The following is a 17,547-nucleotide window of genomic DNA, read 5'->3' as shown; positions in this document are numbered from 1 at the left end:
ATCGGGGACAACATTTTTGGAACTTTCATAACACATTTTTAAATTCCTACATAGTTCTCAATTAAAAAGATAAAGAATATGGTATCAGTAGGGGGTGGTTGTTTGTCTTTTGTTTTCTTATCACACCGAATTCCTTAAACTCACCTTTCCACAACCAAGCTCACAGCTTGAGTAAGATCTGGACTTGACACTTGGAGATGTTTCCACAGAGACCACACAAATTCTTTATCAGCCTTAGAAACATGGGAAAAAAAAAACAAAACAAACAAAAATACATTAAACACATGCTATGCCTTTTATAGACCAAAAACTTACACTGCATATTCAAAAGACAATTATAAGAAAACCTCTACTCTAGTGAGAATTCCCTAAAAGTTTTCACTGTCTTGTGAACAAAAAAACCAAAGCAAACAGGTCTCTTGAATAACAATTTTAACCATATAGAATTTTGAAGGAAGACAAAGACTTAAAATCAACAATAAAAGAGTATGCAATGTGGCATAAAGAAGCAGAAATCAATATTATTTAAGCAAGGCTGTCTTTTGCTATATCAATTACTCATACTTCTAGCAGCAGGACACAATTTCTACTAATAAACAGGGAGCCTGGAATACATGATTCAACATTAAGTTTTACCACTTGCAGCCCTTAGATTGTATTTCCAAATAGACAGCAAATCAGTCTTCTAACATAAATCCAGCTATCCTGCATTATATAAAAGCATTTTTTATTCCAATATCATTTCATTACTGGAAGCACCATTACTGACATAGTTATGCTAGAAACTAAAACTGAAATGTATTAATTATATTAAAATAGTAGAGGGGAAAAAATAAGCAAAAGATTAAACAAGGTACAATAAGCTTATTGTAGAGTATGGTATATACATTAACCATGAACAGGACTAAGACCAAAGCTGCTAAAAACAGCCTAACATAAAATTAGAAATTAATAATATTCTAAGCTAAGTCTATTCAACAGGGAGTACAGTTTAGTGTAGCTTTTACTAGTTTTTTGAATGTTAAAGAGAATTTGCATGAGGACAACACATGATCTAAAAGGAAAATTAACATTATTAAAGCTATCAATTTCCCTGCTCCCTCTTATCCCAAGCTTCTGGAACATAAGCTACTATATTATGACAGTTACCATTAGTTAATCAGAACCTCACTAAAATAGGTTAAACAGACAACACAGTATTTAATCTCACAACTCCATCTTAGTCCTCGTTATTAAAAGAAACAGAAGACCCGAGTTCCTGTCTTCACCTCCACTGTTTCATTTCTTCATAGGTTTTCCATGTAATTTTTTTTCCTGTCTTCTCACTTGTCATGAATAAGAACAGATTGCATCTTTGGTCAGAGTAATGTGAGCCCATGACTTAAAAAAGCTAAAGACAACGGTCATCTAAAACACAAAACACTTGAACAGAAATACAAGTTCTACAGGTCTCACAAGAGTCAATAAAGACTGTATGATTAGAGTAAATCTCGTGAGCAGAAATTGCTTTTTCTATTTTCGCTATCTTCTCATTTACTCCTGGTCAGTTTTGCCTTCTACAAAGCAGGCTTTACCTTTACAAGCAGTATCAGTTCCAGCACATGACAATCACTCCAACTTAATGTTTCTCTTACTTTGGAACAAGACAACAATCTTCAATATGAAATAAAAAGATAAAATTTTATGATAGAATTTTCAATATGTGGTAAAGTTAGAAGGGTTATCAGCAAAACCTCTACCTTCAACTTCTGGAGGGCTGACTTTAGTTTTTTCAGGACACTGGTTTGGAGAATCCCTTGGGAAGCAGCCCTCAAAACCAAAGGAGCCCAGGAAGGCTGGGCTTACTTTAAGAATGAAATTATGAAGGTGCAGGGACAGGCTGTCCCTATGGGCCAAAATAGGAGCTGGTGGGGAAGACTAGCCTGGTTGTGCAGGGAACTATTACAAGAGCTCAGAAATTAAAAAAAAGACTGTATCAACTTTGGAAAAAGGGGCAGGTGAATCAGGAAGTTTTCAAGGATATTGAAAGGTCATGTAGAAAGAGAATTAGAGATGCAAAAGCTCAACTAGAGCTTAAAATAGCCATCTCTGTAAAGGATAATAAAAAATGCTTTAATAAATACATTAATAACAAAAGGAGGATCAGGGAAAATCTTCATTTCTTATTGGATGGGGGGGAACTTAGTAACGGAGGACAAGGAAAAGGCTGAGGTACTTAACACCTTCTTTGCCTCAGTCTTTAACAACAGAGTAGCTAACCTCAGGACAACTGGGCTCCTGAGTTGGTAGACAGGGATGGGGAGCACAATCCCCCTCCTGAAATCCAAGAAGTAGTTATGGACCTGCTGCGCCACTTAGATCCCAACAAGTCCATGGGTCTGGATGGTATTCATCCTAGGGTGCTGAGGGAGCTGGCAGAAGAACTCGGTATGTTGCTCTCAATCATTTATGACCAGTCCTGGCTGCCTGGGGAGGTCCCAGACGACTGGAGGTTGGCCAGTGTGACACCCATTCACAGGAAGGGCCACAAGGAGAACCTGGGGAACTATAGGCCTGTCAGCCTGACCCCAGTCCCTGGCAAGGTTATGGAACAGACCATCCTGAGTGCCATCAAGCAGCAAGTAGAAGACAACCAGGAGATCAGGTCCAGCCAACACGGGTTTAGGAAAGGAAGGTCCTGCCTGACTAATGTCATCTCCTTTTATGACTGGGTGACCCAACCAGTAAATGAGGGGAAGGCTGTGGATGTGGTCTACCTTGACTTCAGCAAGGCCTCTGACACAGTCTCCCACAGCATCCTCCTGGAGAAGCCAGCAATCCACAGCTTGGACAGGTGCACCCTTCGCTGGGTTAAAAACTGGTTGGATGACCAGGCCCAAAGAGGGTGGAGGGTGCTGCATCCAGTTGGCATCTGGTGACCAGCAGTGTCCCCCAGAGATCAGTACTGGGCCCAGGCCTATTCAATATTTTATTGATGGCCTGGATGTGAGTGAGGATTGAGTCCACCCTTAGTAAATTCACAGATGACACCAAGGTGGGGGGAAGTGTCGATCTGCCAGAGGGTAGGAAGAAGCTGCAGGAGGACCTGGACAGGCTGGGTCAAATGACCAAGACCAATGGCATGAAATTCAACAAGAGCAAGTGCAGGGTCCAGCACTTTGGCCACAATAACCCCAGGCAGCTCTACAGGCTGGGGCAAGAGTGGCTGGAGAGCAGCCCAGCAGAGGGACCTGGGAGTGCTGGTTGACAACCCTTGAACATGAGCCAGCAGTGTGCCCAGGTGGCCCGGAAGGCCAATGGCGTCCTGGCTTGTATCAGGAATAGCGTGGCCAGCAGGAGTAGGGATGTAATTCTCCCTCTGTACTCAGCACTGCTGAGGCCTCACCTCAATACTGTGTGCAGTTCTGGGCCCCTCACTTCAAGAAGGATATTGAGGTGCTGGAGCAGGCCCAGAGGAGAGCAACGAGGCTGGTGAAGGGACTAGAGGGGAAGTCTTACAGGGTTAGGCTCAGGGAGCTGGGGTTATTTAGCCTGGAGAAGAAGAGACTCAGGGGGGACCTTATGACTCTCTTCAACTACCTGAAGGGAGGTTGTAGTCAGGTGGGGGCTGTGCTCTTTTTCCAGGCAACTAGCAACAAGACAAGATGGCATGGCCTCAAGCTGCTCTAGGGGAGGTTTAGGTTGGATATTAGGAAGTAGTTCCTTACGGAGAGGGTGATTAGACATGGGAATGGACTTCCCAGGGAAGTGGTGGAGGCACCGTTCCTGGATGTGTTCAAGAAAAGGCTGGATGTGGCACTTAGTGCCATGGTCTGGCCGATGTGGTGATGTTAGGTCATAAGCTGGACTTGATGAGATTAAAGGTCTTTTCCAGCCTTGGGGATTCTATGATTCTGTGTTTCTCTAAAGCTAGGATACTTTTATCAAGATTTATCACTGAACTGAGTCTAATTTATACTACCAAGATTAATACCAAAACAGCCAAATACATTGAATTATGGATTTAACAAAATTTATAGAAGAAATAGGAGAGATAGTTGTACTTATTTTCTCTATGATTTAAGAGGATAAAATTAAAAATTATTTTTCTTAAGTTCTGATGGCACTTTTCACATTCAGAAATGCACATATTTTGAACTTTAAAATTGCATAGAAAACTAAGACAATGCTGAACTTTGGAGAAAACAGAAAAATGCTGAGCAAGTGAGAAGTCAGGGGTTTTACAGTTGCTGGTTTAAAAAATATCTTCCACTTCCAACTGCAGTAATTTCTAGTCTACATTTCTTTAAATCTTTGAAAGCCATCAACTTCTTCAACCAAGCAAAGAAGAAAACTTTATGGAGATTTGATGCCTTATTCAGGTATTACTGTAAACCCAGCAAAACTCACACGCCTGCTTTAAGAGTGCACACCACTAACAAATCTGACTAGCTTTCAGATTATTTTAGAAAGTAAATAAAACAAAGGCTCTGGCTACAAACACCTTACAATTTCAGACTATTACCATCTTATGCAAACTGGACTACGGCAGAAGGAGTTTGTCTTTCATAAAACCAGAGAAATTTCAGGTAACTGCCTTTGTGGGATCTATACAACTGGCACAGGGTTGACAGGGAGACTTGATTTCTGGTATTTCCAAACAAAACCAAAAATTAACTCTGTGTAGAAAGAAATGGGGCACAAACAGTTCTTTAAAATCTCTCGAAAGGAACATAATCTTCCTCTAACCTAATTGGGTTAGCAGTTGATGGACTCTCTTTAAAACTATCGGGAGCAAGAAAACAGATAGTAGGCTAACTTGATTATGGTGTCCTGGGGTGAACATTGATTTTTTGAAGAAAGGCAACACCAAAACTAAGACATACATCATATAAAGAACTCTAATTATTTCACATCAGTATCCAAGTCTTTATTCAGTAGAACTGAGAAAATAAAGTTCCCTTTCAGCTAGGAATTAAGTTAAAAGACAAACAGCAAGCATCACGTTAATTAGGTTACTCAGGTCAGTCCAAAAAGATGGCTACGCACCTCATTTTTAAAATACAAAGGAAGCAAAGGAACAAATAAAAAAAAAAACAAACAAGCCTCTCCTTCTGTGCTGTCACCTTATTCCGCTCAGTATCTTGGATTTCTATGTACCTAGTCTGAAAGATTATAAAAAGTGTCAACTGTTTTTCACACATCCTCAAAAAAGCCACCATTTTCTGGAAATACCTTACCATGCCACCTAAAAAGAAACAATGTGTGTTCACTGGGAACCAGTCAGGATCTACTTCTTCTTCTCAGGCAAAAAAACCAGAATTGAAAATATTTTTCAGATTTGAAAAAACTGCTTCAGGCTTCCAAAAGCATCAGGATCTATACAGAACACAGATTCTAACTATTTCTAACATCTAAAAATATTTTGCATTTATTCTGGTATACCAGCAAAGAAAAAACACAAAGCCAAACAAAAATTCAATAAATTATAGAAATGTGTGATCCCAATTATTTAGAAGGACAGTAAGTCAGTAGCCCTTACACTCAACGACATGCCTTTAAGTACATGAAAATAATTATAAAATCACAGAATGGTTAAGTTGGAAGGGACCTTAAAGATCACCAAGTTCCAGGGACACCTCCCACTAGACCAGGCTGCACAAAGCCTCATCCAACCTGGCCTTAAACACCTCCAGCGAGAGGGCACCCACAACATCCCTGGGCAACCTATTCCAGAGCCTAACTACCATCATGGTGAAGACTTTCTTCCTGATGTCTAAACTAAACCCATCCTCTTCCAGCTTAAAACCATTACCCCTTGTCCTGTCACTACACTCTGGTGAAAAGTCCCTCCTCAGCTTTTCTGTAGGCTCCCTTCAGGTACTAGAAGGCCACTACAAGATCTCCCTGGAGCCTTCTCTTCTCCAGGCTGAACAGCCCTAACTCCCTCAGCCTGTCTTCAGAGAAGAGGTGCTCCAGCCCTCAGATCATCTTCATGGCCTTTCTCTGGACCCTCTCCAACAGCTTCATGTCCTTCCTGTGCTGAGGACTCCAGAGATGGACACAGTACTCCAGGTGGGGTCTCACCAGAGCAGAATAGAGGGGCAGAATCACCTTCCTGCCTCTGCTGGCCACACTTCTTCTGATGCAGCCCAGGTCACAATTGGCCCTCTAGGCTCCGGCGCACACTGGCAGCTCATGTTGAGCTTCTCATCCACTACCGTCTCCCGAGTCCTTTTCCTTGGCACTGCTCACAATCTGTTCTCCTCCCAGCCTGTATTTGTGCCTGGGGTTGTGCCAACCCAGGTGCAGGATCTTGCTCCTGACCTTGTTGAACTTCATGAGGTTGGCATTGTTCCCCCTCTCCAGCCCGTCAAGGTCCCTCTGGATGGCATCCCTTCCCTCGAAGGTGTCAACTACTCCACACAGCTAGGTATGATAGCAAACTTGCTGAGGATACACTCAATCCCATTGTCCTTGTCTCCAAAAAAGATGTTACACAGCACCAGTCCCAGTGCTGACCCTTGGGAACACCAGTCACCACTGTGAATCCTCCTTGCTGCTCTAAGTATCTTAAACTCCACAATTTCATGCACACTACAACCAAGGCTGCCTTTGAGCTTAGCATCCCTCACCAGCTCTTCCTTGTTGTGAGAACAAGGTCCAGCACCTCTCGCACCTCTCCTTCTTGGTTCCTCAATTACTTGAAAAAGGAAGTTGTCATCCATACACTCTAGGAACCTCCTGGATTGTTCGTGCTTTGCAGAGTTGTCTGTCCAACAGATACCAGGATGGTTGAAGTCCCTAGTTTAAACCATAACAGAAGAATAAACCACTATATATAATAAACTATGTTTACCTCTAATTTTAAAATAATTTTAATTAAAATCTCTCACCTAATCAGCAATATGGAAAGCAGAATTAAACTGGTAATGTGCTTGAACATTGTTTTATATTTTCAGTACACAATCCACTGTGGTTTTTTTACACTAGACTACTTAAAATCACTGATAAATTACTCTAAGGGCCATGAAGTCATTACAGCACAGAGAAGTCCAGATATAACAAAGTGCCAACAGTATTCCACCTGCAAACACTCAAAAATCTTGAGGCAAGGAAACAAAGTTTCTGATGCTGATTTATGAGCTCATGAGTTTTGTTTAGTTCGGGGTTTTTTGCGTGTTTAAAGATTTTTATTTGTTTACCATTGAACTTCCTCAGCTTTCCCTTTTACTGTCCTGTACACAAGACTACAAAAGTACATATTGGGCTTTCTGCTTATTTATTATTAACAGAGCTGAGACACTTGGGCTTCTGAATGACTTCAAGCACCATCAAGAATCCTGACTCACTACAAGCAGCAGCAGCTGCATTTTGTCCTACCCTGCAGGTTCCTCCAGGTTCCAGCTGGGGAACAGCATAAGGCAGCACAAGAAGACAGAGCAGTGCGTAACTTTCAGACACATACTTCTAAGCACAGCACTCCTCCATTACACAAAATGACAAAAAGGGAAAACTACATAAACATATACTGACTTGTTCATAATTAACAAATACGTACAAAATCTATGGATGTACAATGTAACAAGAAGGAAATGTTCACATCCCTTCTGTGATTTTTGCTGAATATCCAGCATGTATTGAGTCTCTGACAATCGAGTTTCTACCTAAACTTTGCCAAACCTCCCAGAAATTGACCTTTTGATAGCATATAAAATACGAAGTTTCAATAAATGTTGTCTTCCTAATGAGAACACAGACACTAAGGTACAAATTATCTTTTAATTGAAAAGGAGTTCAGATTAACTGCAAAGCACCTCTAGCTATTTCACAACCACTACTTTCAAAGTTGTTCAAGAATAAAATCAGCTCCAAGTTGTAAGTATACACAACTGAGTTTTGCAACATTTCTGTCAGTGCTGAAAGAACAGAAGATCAAGTAGGAATGAAAAAGCCATCCTAACTTACAAATAAAAAAACTTGTGTGGTAAGGAATATTGAATGTGAACAGAACTAAATAAACTTCAAAGAAACAGCTAAACAGAATGGGCTAAGTAGTGTCCATTGAAAAAGAAAATTTGAAAATAAATAAAAAACCACAAACAAATAAAACCTTTCCCAAGTAATCTGGAAACAAGTGAAAAGTCACTGAAATTCCCAGAACTGAAAAATAATACCATTTTGATAAACGCTGTTTGTCTTTTATGATGGCAGGAACTGGCATTTAACTGGTTATTACTGCAGCCAATGAATGAGCACACATAGAATTATAAAGCAATGCTATAATTATATGAACAGATATTCTAATCTAAATTAACGAATCAACAAACAATCAGAAATCCATCTTCAAATACTTGTTACTATTTAAAAAAACCCCACATAATCTGCAGTTAAAAATCTGTGAACTTTATTATAGAAAGAAAGATTTTACTTTTCTCATTATGACAATAAAACATTAATATAACATTAGTCAGTGAATGGTAAGTTACAATAAAATGTGACTTTCTTCTCTTTAGCATGCCAAAGATTTTAATTGCTAAAACTGTTTCATTTAAATCTATAAGTAATTAAGTTTTTTGCATAACAGAATGAATATTAGCCAGAAATTATTACAGTTTTAGGATGAAGTTTAAACAGCCTTTTTAAGCTCTTGGCACAATTAATGGACTGAATGGTCTTGGGAACCAAACCATTTCTTCCAAAAAAGGGCTGCTTAGACTGTCTGAAGTTGGCACAAAAAACACTACAGCTGTCAAGGCCTGGGATGTATCAATCTTCAACATACCCAACGAACGCTCAGTCTACTCAAGTGTATATTAACAGCTCAAGAGGCCAGAGAGAGTGTACCTTTAACAGCTGAGAACTTATATACACAAGGCAGAATATTGATGTAATTTGAAAGTTAGTGAAAATTACTCATTAAAACTAGGATTATTCACAACACATCTACTGTCAGACGCTCATCCTGTAATCGTCTGCATGCCAGAACTAGAGAATTAAGAAAGCATGCTGCATATCCTCTGAAAAGTGAGATTTTTCCCTCAGCCTACAGTGAAAGTAATTGTAGTTCATCATCTTACTGAAAGACATTCAGAAATGAAGAGTGCCTTAGGCCTTGAATGTGCTCCTTGCAAAGAAAGCTGGATTTTTCTTACTGAATTTTAACAGCATCAAGCTCAGAAGCAGAAAGAAACCTAAGATAAGCCACTGAAAAAAACTGTATGATGTGAACTATCTACAGCAAAAGAATTTGCATGGCGAGTGAAGTAATTAATTTATTAAACATTAGTCTAAGTCACAAAACAAGGAACCCCTCTGGCTTATGATTAAGAAAAGACAAATATTGTTATTTAAATTAGAACAATTCACTTTCCTTTTGGAAGAGGAAGAAAAATCCAAGCATAAATACTGCTCTGGACATTTGATAACAGAAGTATGTAAAAGTGTTCAATTCTGCATAGTTATTTGTCTAATGGAACCTTAGAAGTTACCTAAACATAGAATGTTTTGAGTATTTTTACAGTGTTTTATCAAGGACAATTAGCTGGCACTCTTTTAAAGTACTGATACTGAATTGCTACAGGAAAACATTTAAATTAGCAATGAGGAGTGCCAAAAGCATAAACAGTATTTAACTTCTTTTTTTCATTGCTCACAAGAACTATACATTCATTACAGGTCTGGTATTACATTTACATGCAGGTTTAATTTTTGTTTACATGTGTCTCATGCATTGTGTTGAGAACAAGGACAGACTGAAAAACCTCCTCCTTTAGTGTATTTTTACATATCAATTTACATAGTGTAAATTTACATATCAAGAGTCGCAGATACTTACAGTTTATGTTTCACTGTATGTGTTTCGAAGCATGTTAACCATTAGTAGTGTCTGTGTAACACCTGGAATTTTTTAAGCATGACAAATTATTTACTAATTATGGAGAAAACAACTTCTGAAATCTGGAAGAGAATACTCCCAGAACAGAAAAAAAGCCAACAAAAAAAGCCAACTAACCTTTTCCCTGCTCCTACCCCACCCAATAATTGCTAGAAAAGCACAGGACAATCTCTCATTTCTGTTTTTTCATCAGTAGATACTCCCAGAAGGGAAAATGAAACAGCTGGGAGGACAGAGGGAGCTATTGGTTTACTGTAACTCTTTAAGTAAGAACTCTATAATAATCAGGTACTGAAAATTTTCTGTATTAGGAAGTGAATATTTCAATAAAAAGTGAAATACGCCTGACTGGCAGGCTTGAAGAACTAGTATGGAAATGCAAAATACTATAAGGAATGGAGGAAAAATAAATAAAAGCATGAAAAAAGCACTGAAACACCTGCAAGAAAATCAGCTGCCATATTACACTTCACTTGTAAGGGATAGGCTTGTTTCCTCATGTCTCACAAGACTTTAAAAATCACACTGTTTTCTGCTGCCAGTGCAGACTCTCTTGATCCTGCTGTGCCAGTGTTCTTTGTGATTTCCAGCCACATATTATATTCTTAAACAAAAGGTATTCCCTGTATAGCCCACATGGCCCTGCTGAGTGGTCACAATACAGAATATGCTTACACTTTACAGAACCTGTATTTGAGGAACTGCACTTTTCAACAACCTGAAAAGTCACTAGAAGATAAGACCAATCAGTTCTTCACAAGAAAACTTAGAACCTTGTACACACCAGGCTCTGAAGATAACCTGAGGTGATTTTCAAGTTCACAAGTCACTCATATACAGTACACACTATTACATAAAACTCCCAGGTAGAGATTTTTAAGAAGGCTGTATGTGACCCCAACAGATTGCTAGCTGTAAAATAGATACCATCAGCAAACAAGTATATCTTCCTCCCTTCTTCCTCAGTTTCTTCATGTGACTTTATAAGGGGTAAACAACCATCATGTAATTTTATGCTACTAGAAATTTAATGTATCTTCCAGCCATAATTTTCTATTTAAAGAATTTTCTGTTATCCTGTCTCTATTGGTAGTTTTGGAAACAAAGATACCTTTAAGTCTCAAACTGGAAAAAAAAATATTATACTGCTCTGCTTGCAAATATATGTTGAATATAAAAAAATAATGTGTATGGAAATACACACACACACTCCTCCAAAAGACTGCATCCTTACTCAGAAGTCAGTTGAAAGCAAATCACAAAAATAATGTTACCTTATTACAATGTTGATGCAATAATAGTGGTCTAAGCAAAAGTACTAAACATGACTTATACTAAAAGACAGTGTCATTACACAATTTCATAAATAGACTCTCAGATTAGTCTATCAGTGTGACCAAAAGACAGCAATACACTTAACTGAATAATTTTATTACATATTCTTAATTAATATAAATGACTCATTGTGACATCAATAGACACGAAATACAAGGTATTTCCTGGCCTGTCATGACATGGTCAGTAAATCAATACCACAAAAGTAAGATCAGTAGCATCACAGGCCAGAAATAAATATGCATTAAAGGGTAGAGAAGTTAGCAGATAGATCATAGAATCATAGAATCATAGAATCATAGGGGTTGGAAGGGACCTCGAATGATCATCTAGTCCAACCCCCCGCGAGAGCAGGGTCACCTAGAGTACATCACACAGGAAGGCATCCAGGCGGGTCTTGAATGTCTCCAGAGAAGGAGACTCCACAACCTCTCTGGGCAGCCTGTTCCAGTGCTCTGTCACTCTCATAGTAAAAAAAATTTTTCTGATATTCACCTTAAACCTCCTATGCTCCAATTTGTATCCATTACTCCTTGTCCTATCACTGGTCATCACTGAAAAAAGCTTAACTCCACCTTCTTGACACTCACCCTTTACGTATTTGTAAACATTGATGAGGTCACCCCTCAGTCTCCTTTTCTCCAAACTAAAGAGACCCAGCTCCCTCAGCCTTTCCTCATAAGGGAGATGTTCCACTCCCTTAATCATCTTTGTGGCTCTGCGCTGGACTCTTAAGATATTGACATATGACACATTGTAGAGTCCTGAAATGAGTAATTATCTCAAAACAGCTGCCTTGACAAACTGGACATTGTGCTCTGGTGGGGTTCTCATTCAATAAGCCACCTGGATCCCATTCTTGCAAGAAGAGCCCCTAGTTCAGTAACCACCCTGATAAGCTGGACACTGTCCTTGCAAGGGGAGTCCCTCCTTTGGTAGCCAACCTGATGAGACACTGTCCTGATCTGATAAGGAAGAGTGGTTGGCAAGAGGAGGCCCACAGAGGCAGACTGACATCTTGTAAAAGATCACTCTCCTATTAAGAACAGAGTGCATCTGTGAAAATAAAGATCATTCATTGCTCAGTCAACCTGGACTTTGGGGGAATGTGAGGGAAGTGAACACCTGGACCCCCCTGCCCCACCAACTAATTTCCAGAACATTCTCAAACCCAATACTGAGTCTGCACAAAGTAGGTCAAGCCTTATCCAGAAGAGGCGGATCTGTCATTCCAGGACTACAGTGTCACGTCAAGATCATCGCTGGATCAAAGAGTGGCGGTATCTTTCCTATCCTTCTTTCCTCTTCTCTCTCTCTGTTTCTAACCTCATTCTCAGTACATAAGGGTAACATAATTTCTAATTTTAGTAAGTTTTTCCAGTTGTAACTTGTTGCTTTGAGAGTACAATTTTGCTAAGTTATGCTATTTGTAACCTGTTGATTTGAGAGTGATATGGTTGTGTCTTTTTTGACAAGCTTTATAATCTTACTCAATTTTAGGTAAACTATGTTTTGCATAAGCCTCCTGGGTAATAGCCTTACTCTTAAGAGTACTGCGCAGAGAATTCCAGAGGTTAATCTCGCAGAATGGATTGTTAAGAGATTAAGAAAGGATTGGATCCAGCCACACCTAGGCTCCTCTATGAGAAGTTCAGAAAGTAAGGGGGTCCAGTCTGAATCTCCCTGGGTTAACCCCGCCTCAGGGGAACTCTAGCCATGCCCTCCTTGTGGGACATAACACACAATGTCATCCTCACTAAACAGCTAAGAGTAAGTAACTTCCTTTGCTTTTTTTTACAAAAAGTGAACACATGGTCAAGATGCTCTACGTGCCTTCATTCACTGGTGCAGCATTTACACTGAAAATTACTTTTTTTGAGTAGTCAGCGTTGAAAACCTAACACTTGGTTGATTTAAGAATTGTTTTCAAAAAGGAGTGGATAGGAGACAGCAAAAGGCTCCATTCCAGAGGAAAGGCTTTGCTTTAATCCCTTTCCAGATCAAGGATAGGATAACTCACCTGTGAGTTTTTATTTCACACTATAAATATCTACACCAATTCAATTAAAATTAACCATAGTCATTGAAGTAATTTGGCTGGAAGACGCACAGAATGAATAGGATGTGAATTTTCCAAATCACATAACTGCTTTCTGGAAGTGCTACAATTCTGAGAGAAATTTTAAGACTTCAATCACGTACTTCAGAGCACAGGATAAGCTAAAACACAATAGGTCGCAGAGTTAGTTTTTATTAAAATATAATGGTCTGAACTAATATAACAAAACTGTGATTTTCAATACATTTGAAAATACAGAATGCATAAGTAGATCTGTTTTACAGACAATATAACATTACACATATATTTGGGTATAATCACTCTGAATTACTATGACTAATCAAGTAGACTTTGGGTCCATCACATCACCTCTGCCAGAAACAACTTTGCAGAACCTTTCAAATACTGCAAAATTGCATACAAATAGGAGAGTGTTTGCATATCTCCTAAATCACGACCTAAACAGTACCTTAAGTAGTGGAAACAGCACACAATAACAACAAAGAATAAGATTATCTGAAGTAATTGTCTAAGAATAGCAGGTCTCCTCCTGAACCAAAATATAGTTTGACAAGAAAAGCAGACCTGCTACAGCCATTTTCTTCCAGGCTCAATCTGTAACTACGTGGTAAATACAGACAGGATAGTCTAAAGGCATTCTCAGTACAACTGAAGAAATTAGCAGCAAGAGCCTATTTCTCTGCATGATCACAGGGCTGAAGCATATCTCTTATGAAGACAGGCTGAGACAGCTGGGATTGTTCAGCCTAGAGAAGAGATGGATCCTTATAGCAGCCTTTCAGTACCTGAAGTGGGCACATAAGAGAGATGGAGAGGGACTTTTTACAAGGGCTTGTAGTGAGACGACAAGGGATAATGAATTAAAACTGGGAGAGGGTAGATTAAGTTTAGACATTAGGAGGAAATTCTTCATGATGAAGGTGGCGAGACACTTGAACAGGCTGCCCAGGGAAGCTGTGGAAGCCCCATCCCTGGAAGCGTTCAAGAGCAGGTCAGATGGGGCTCTACAAACAACCTGATCTAGTAGGAGACGTATGTGCCAATGCAAGGGAGTTGGATCTAGATAGTCTTTAAGGTGACTTCCTACCCTAGCCATTCTATGATTCTTGAGAAACAGAAATGTTTCATCACTCCCATAAAAGGCACTTTTTCTCTTATACCTTCTCGCAGCAGTTAGTACCCAGTGACTGAAGAAAAGGGAGTACCACATCATTTTTTTTAAAAAGAGGTAAAAAGGAGAACCCTGGGAAGTACTGACCACTCGTCAACATTATGGTGCCCAGTAAAATCATGGAGGAAATCCTTCTCAAAGCTATGCCAAGGCATATGGAAGACAAGGTAATTAGATACAGAGATAATGGCTTCACCAAGGGCAAATCATGACTGACTAATGTAATGGACATACACAATTAAGTCCACACATCAGTGGACAAGTGAAGAGTTACAGTAATTTACACAGAATTCTGTAAAGCCTTGATACACAACATTCTTGCCACTTCATTGGTGATACGGGTTTGATGGATAGATAAGGAACTGGCTGGATGGTCCTCTTCAGAGAGTTAGTTAATGGTTCAATATCCAAACTAAAACCAGTAAGGAGTGGTGCCTGTCCCTCCAGGGTCCACAGTGGGACCAATACTGCTTATTGCTTTCATAAACAACATAGACTGTGGGATTGAGGGAATTCACCCCCAGCAAGTTTGCAGATGACACCAAGATGAGTGGTGCAGTTTCCACACCATTGGGAAGGAATACCTTTCAGAGAAAAATGAACAGGCTTGAGGAGTGGGCTCATGTAAAAGTTCAGCAAGGCCAAGTGCAAGGTCCTGCACCTGGGTCAGGGTAAACCCCAGTATCAATACAGACTGTGGGATTAATTGATTGACAGGAGTCCTGAAGGGGACATGGATATAGTGGTTGACAAAAAAGTGGATAGGAGCTGGCAGCATGTGTGCAGTTGGCAGCCCAGAAAGCTAATAATATCCTGGACTGCATAGAAAGAAACATGGCCAGCAAGTAAAGACAGATGATTCTCCCTCTTTTCTCTTCTGAGATCCTACCTGAAATACCGCATCTGTGTCTGGAGACCCCAGTCCAAGGAAGACAAGACCCTGCCAGCACAGGTCCATAGCAGTGCCACAAAAATGATCAGAGGGGATGTATCACCTCTCCTATGAAGAATGGCTGAGAGGTGGGGTTTTCAACCTGGAGAAGGGACCTGACTGAAGCCTTTCAATACATAAATGCAGAGACTTTTTAACAAGGTCCATAATGACAGGAGAAAGGGCAAGTTTAAATTGAAAAAGAGGGTAGATGTAGATTGGACATAGGGAAGACATTTTTATTACAAGAGTGGTGTGGCACTGAAAGGTTTGTAGATGTCCCATCACTGGAAGGGTTCAAAGGCAGATTGGACTGGGCTTTGAGCAAGTGAAAGACATCCCTGCCCTTAGTGTTTGGCTTTGACTAGATGATCTTTAAAGAACCCTTTCAGTTGAAACTGTTCTGTGACTCCATGATCTCTACACCAAATTCTAGATTCCCACTAAAATACTAAGGGCAATTTGAAGTAATTACACAAAGACATAATGTAATATAATTAACTAATTTATTAAGTGCAGAATTTTTTTTTTTAAATATATATCTCACTTTCAGTTCATGTTCAGTTTCACTCAAATATTCCAAACAAGTATTTACTTTTCAGAAGAAAAGACAAGGGATGCAAAAATGTATTCTGATTAGCTAAAAATTTGTCAAAAGTAAAAAAAATCAGAAGAAAATAAACAAACTTAGCTATTCAACAGCACTACTTCTATCTGTAACACATGAAGAGTAAGGCCTTTATTAACAACACCTGTACTAATCAGACTCATGTGATTTAGACTCCTTATGGAAAAATATAAGAGTATAAAATAAAAAAAACACCCAAAGCACTAAACAGCTGGCATCCCTTGATGCCAATAAGTATGTGGTCTTGGCTTAATCACTAATAAAAGAAATTAGTATTTAATGAATGGGAGCATTAAACACATTGCTCCATTTTGAAAGAACAGTACGGGTATCAACAACCCATCCCAAAGAAATGCTAATTTACATACTGGTAGCTCACAAACATAAATTTTTGGTCACAAAGTCAGAAGAAAAAGAACCAAGTAAACATAAAAACACATGGCTAAAGAAGAATTATGGCTTTCTACATGTAACATTAATTTCATTTCTCAGTTATTGATTTTTAAATATTTGTAATATGTAAAATCAAAATGCATCTCAAATAACTATTCTTGTGTAACAAAACAGTAGAGCATTTTGCTTTGTTATTTAATATATTTTTCATATTCACTTATAAATAAAACAGGAGAGTTTAAAACTACTTATAAATCACTCTTATCATTGCTACGTTAGATTTTCAATGTGCATCCTAGATACCAAATTGTTCCAGAATGGAAGAAAGTAAGTTTTTCTAGTTAATGAAATATTTTCATATTAAGAGTCTCTTAGAGTAAGCTGTTGGTTATCAATGCTCATGGTACCAAATGGAACACATTACATCCCCCTCTGATCCATGATGTGATCAAAACAAGAGTCCAGCGATCCACAAAGTTATGTTCTTTTCTGCAAACACAAGATAAAATAAGACATAAAGAACAGGTCTATGCACAGCTTTTCACAGTAAGCAGGAAATGTAAGACATGAAACAAAGCCAGTAGCAACCCCTGCCACTCCACTTTCCACAATGTAACAACCCCCATTCCTTGTTCCTCTTCTACTCCAAAATACTAACAGGTAAGCATAGTCTATTCTTACAGAAATTTCTCCAATCCCTGATAATGAAGAGAAGCAACAAGTAACAGAAACAAAAGGAAGATCTTTCTTTGCCTATTCTATTAATCATATTTTGACAGAAACTGTGGGAATTCCAGCAAATGCGCTGCAGCAGAACACTTACAGACAGATTACTGATCAGTTCCTAACTTTTTCACCAACAGAGAATTTTCTGGCCAAGAAAGCCAATAGCATTCTGGCTTGTATTAGAAATAGTGTGACCAGCAGAAGAGGAGAGGTGATTGTCCCCCTGTACTCAGCACTGGTGAGGCCACACCTGAAGTATTGTGTCCAGTTTGGGCCTCCTCAATTCAAGAGAGATATCGAGGTGCTGGAGCAAGTACGGAGGAGGGCAATGAAGCTGGTGAAGGGCCTACAGAATAAATCTTATGAAGAATGCTTGAAGGAGCTGGGAATGTTTAGTTTGAGAAAG

General features: G+C 39.2%; 1 protein-coding gene across 5 annotated transcripts in view; it reads right to left on the bottom strand.

Moving 5' to 3' along the window:
* The window catches only part of CNTLN (centlein), a 195,481-nt gene that overhangs the window by 170,542 nt on the left and 7,392 nt on the right, over nt 1–17,547 (bottom strand). For all 5 annotated transcript variants that reach the window (XM_051643115.1, XM_051643120.1, XM_051643116.1 and 2 more), the window contains exon 2: nt 145–233. In XM_051643115.1, the coding sequence (XP_051499075.1) occupies nt 145–233 (89 nt within the window). The remainder of the gene's footprint in view (nt 1–144; nt 234–17,547) is intronic.

Source organism: Apus apus, chromosome Z, assembly GCF_020740795.1.
Source record: "Apus apus isolate bApuApu2 chromosome Z, bApuApu2.pri.cur, whole genome shotgun sequence".
Taxonomy (NCBI): domain Eukaryota; kingdom Metazoa; phylum Chordata; class Aves; order Apodiformes; family Apodidae; genus Apus; species Apus apus.
This window is presented reverse-complemented; position numbering and strand designations above follow the sequence as displayed.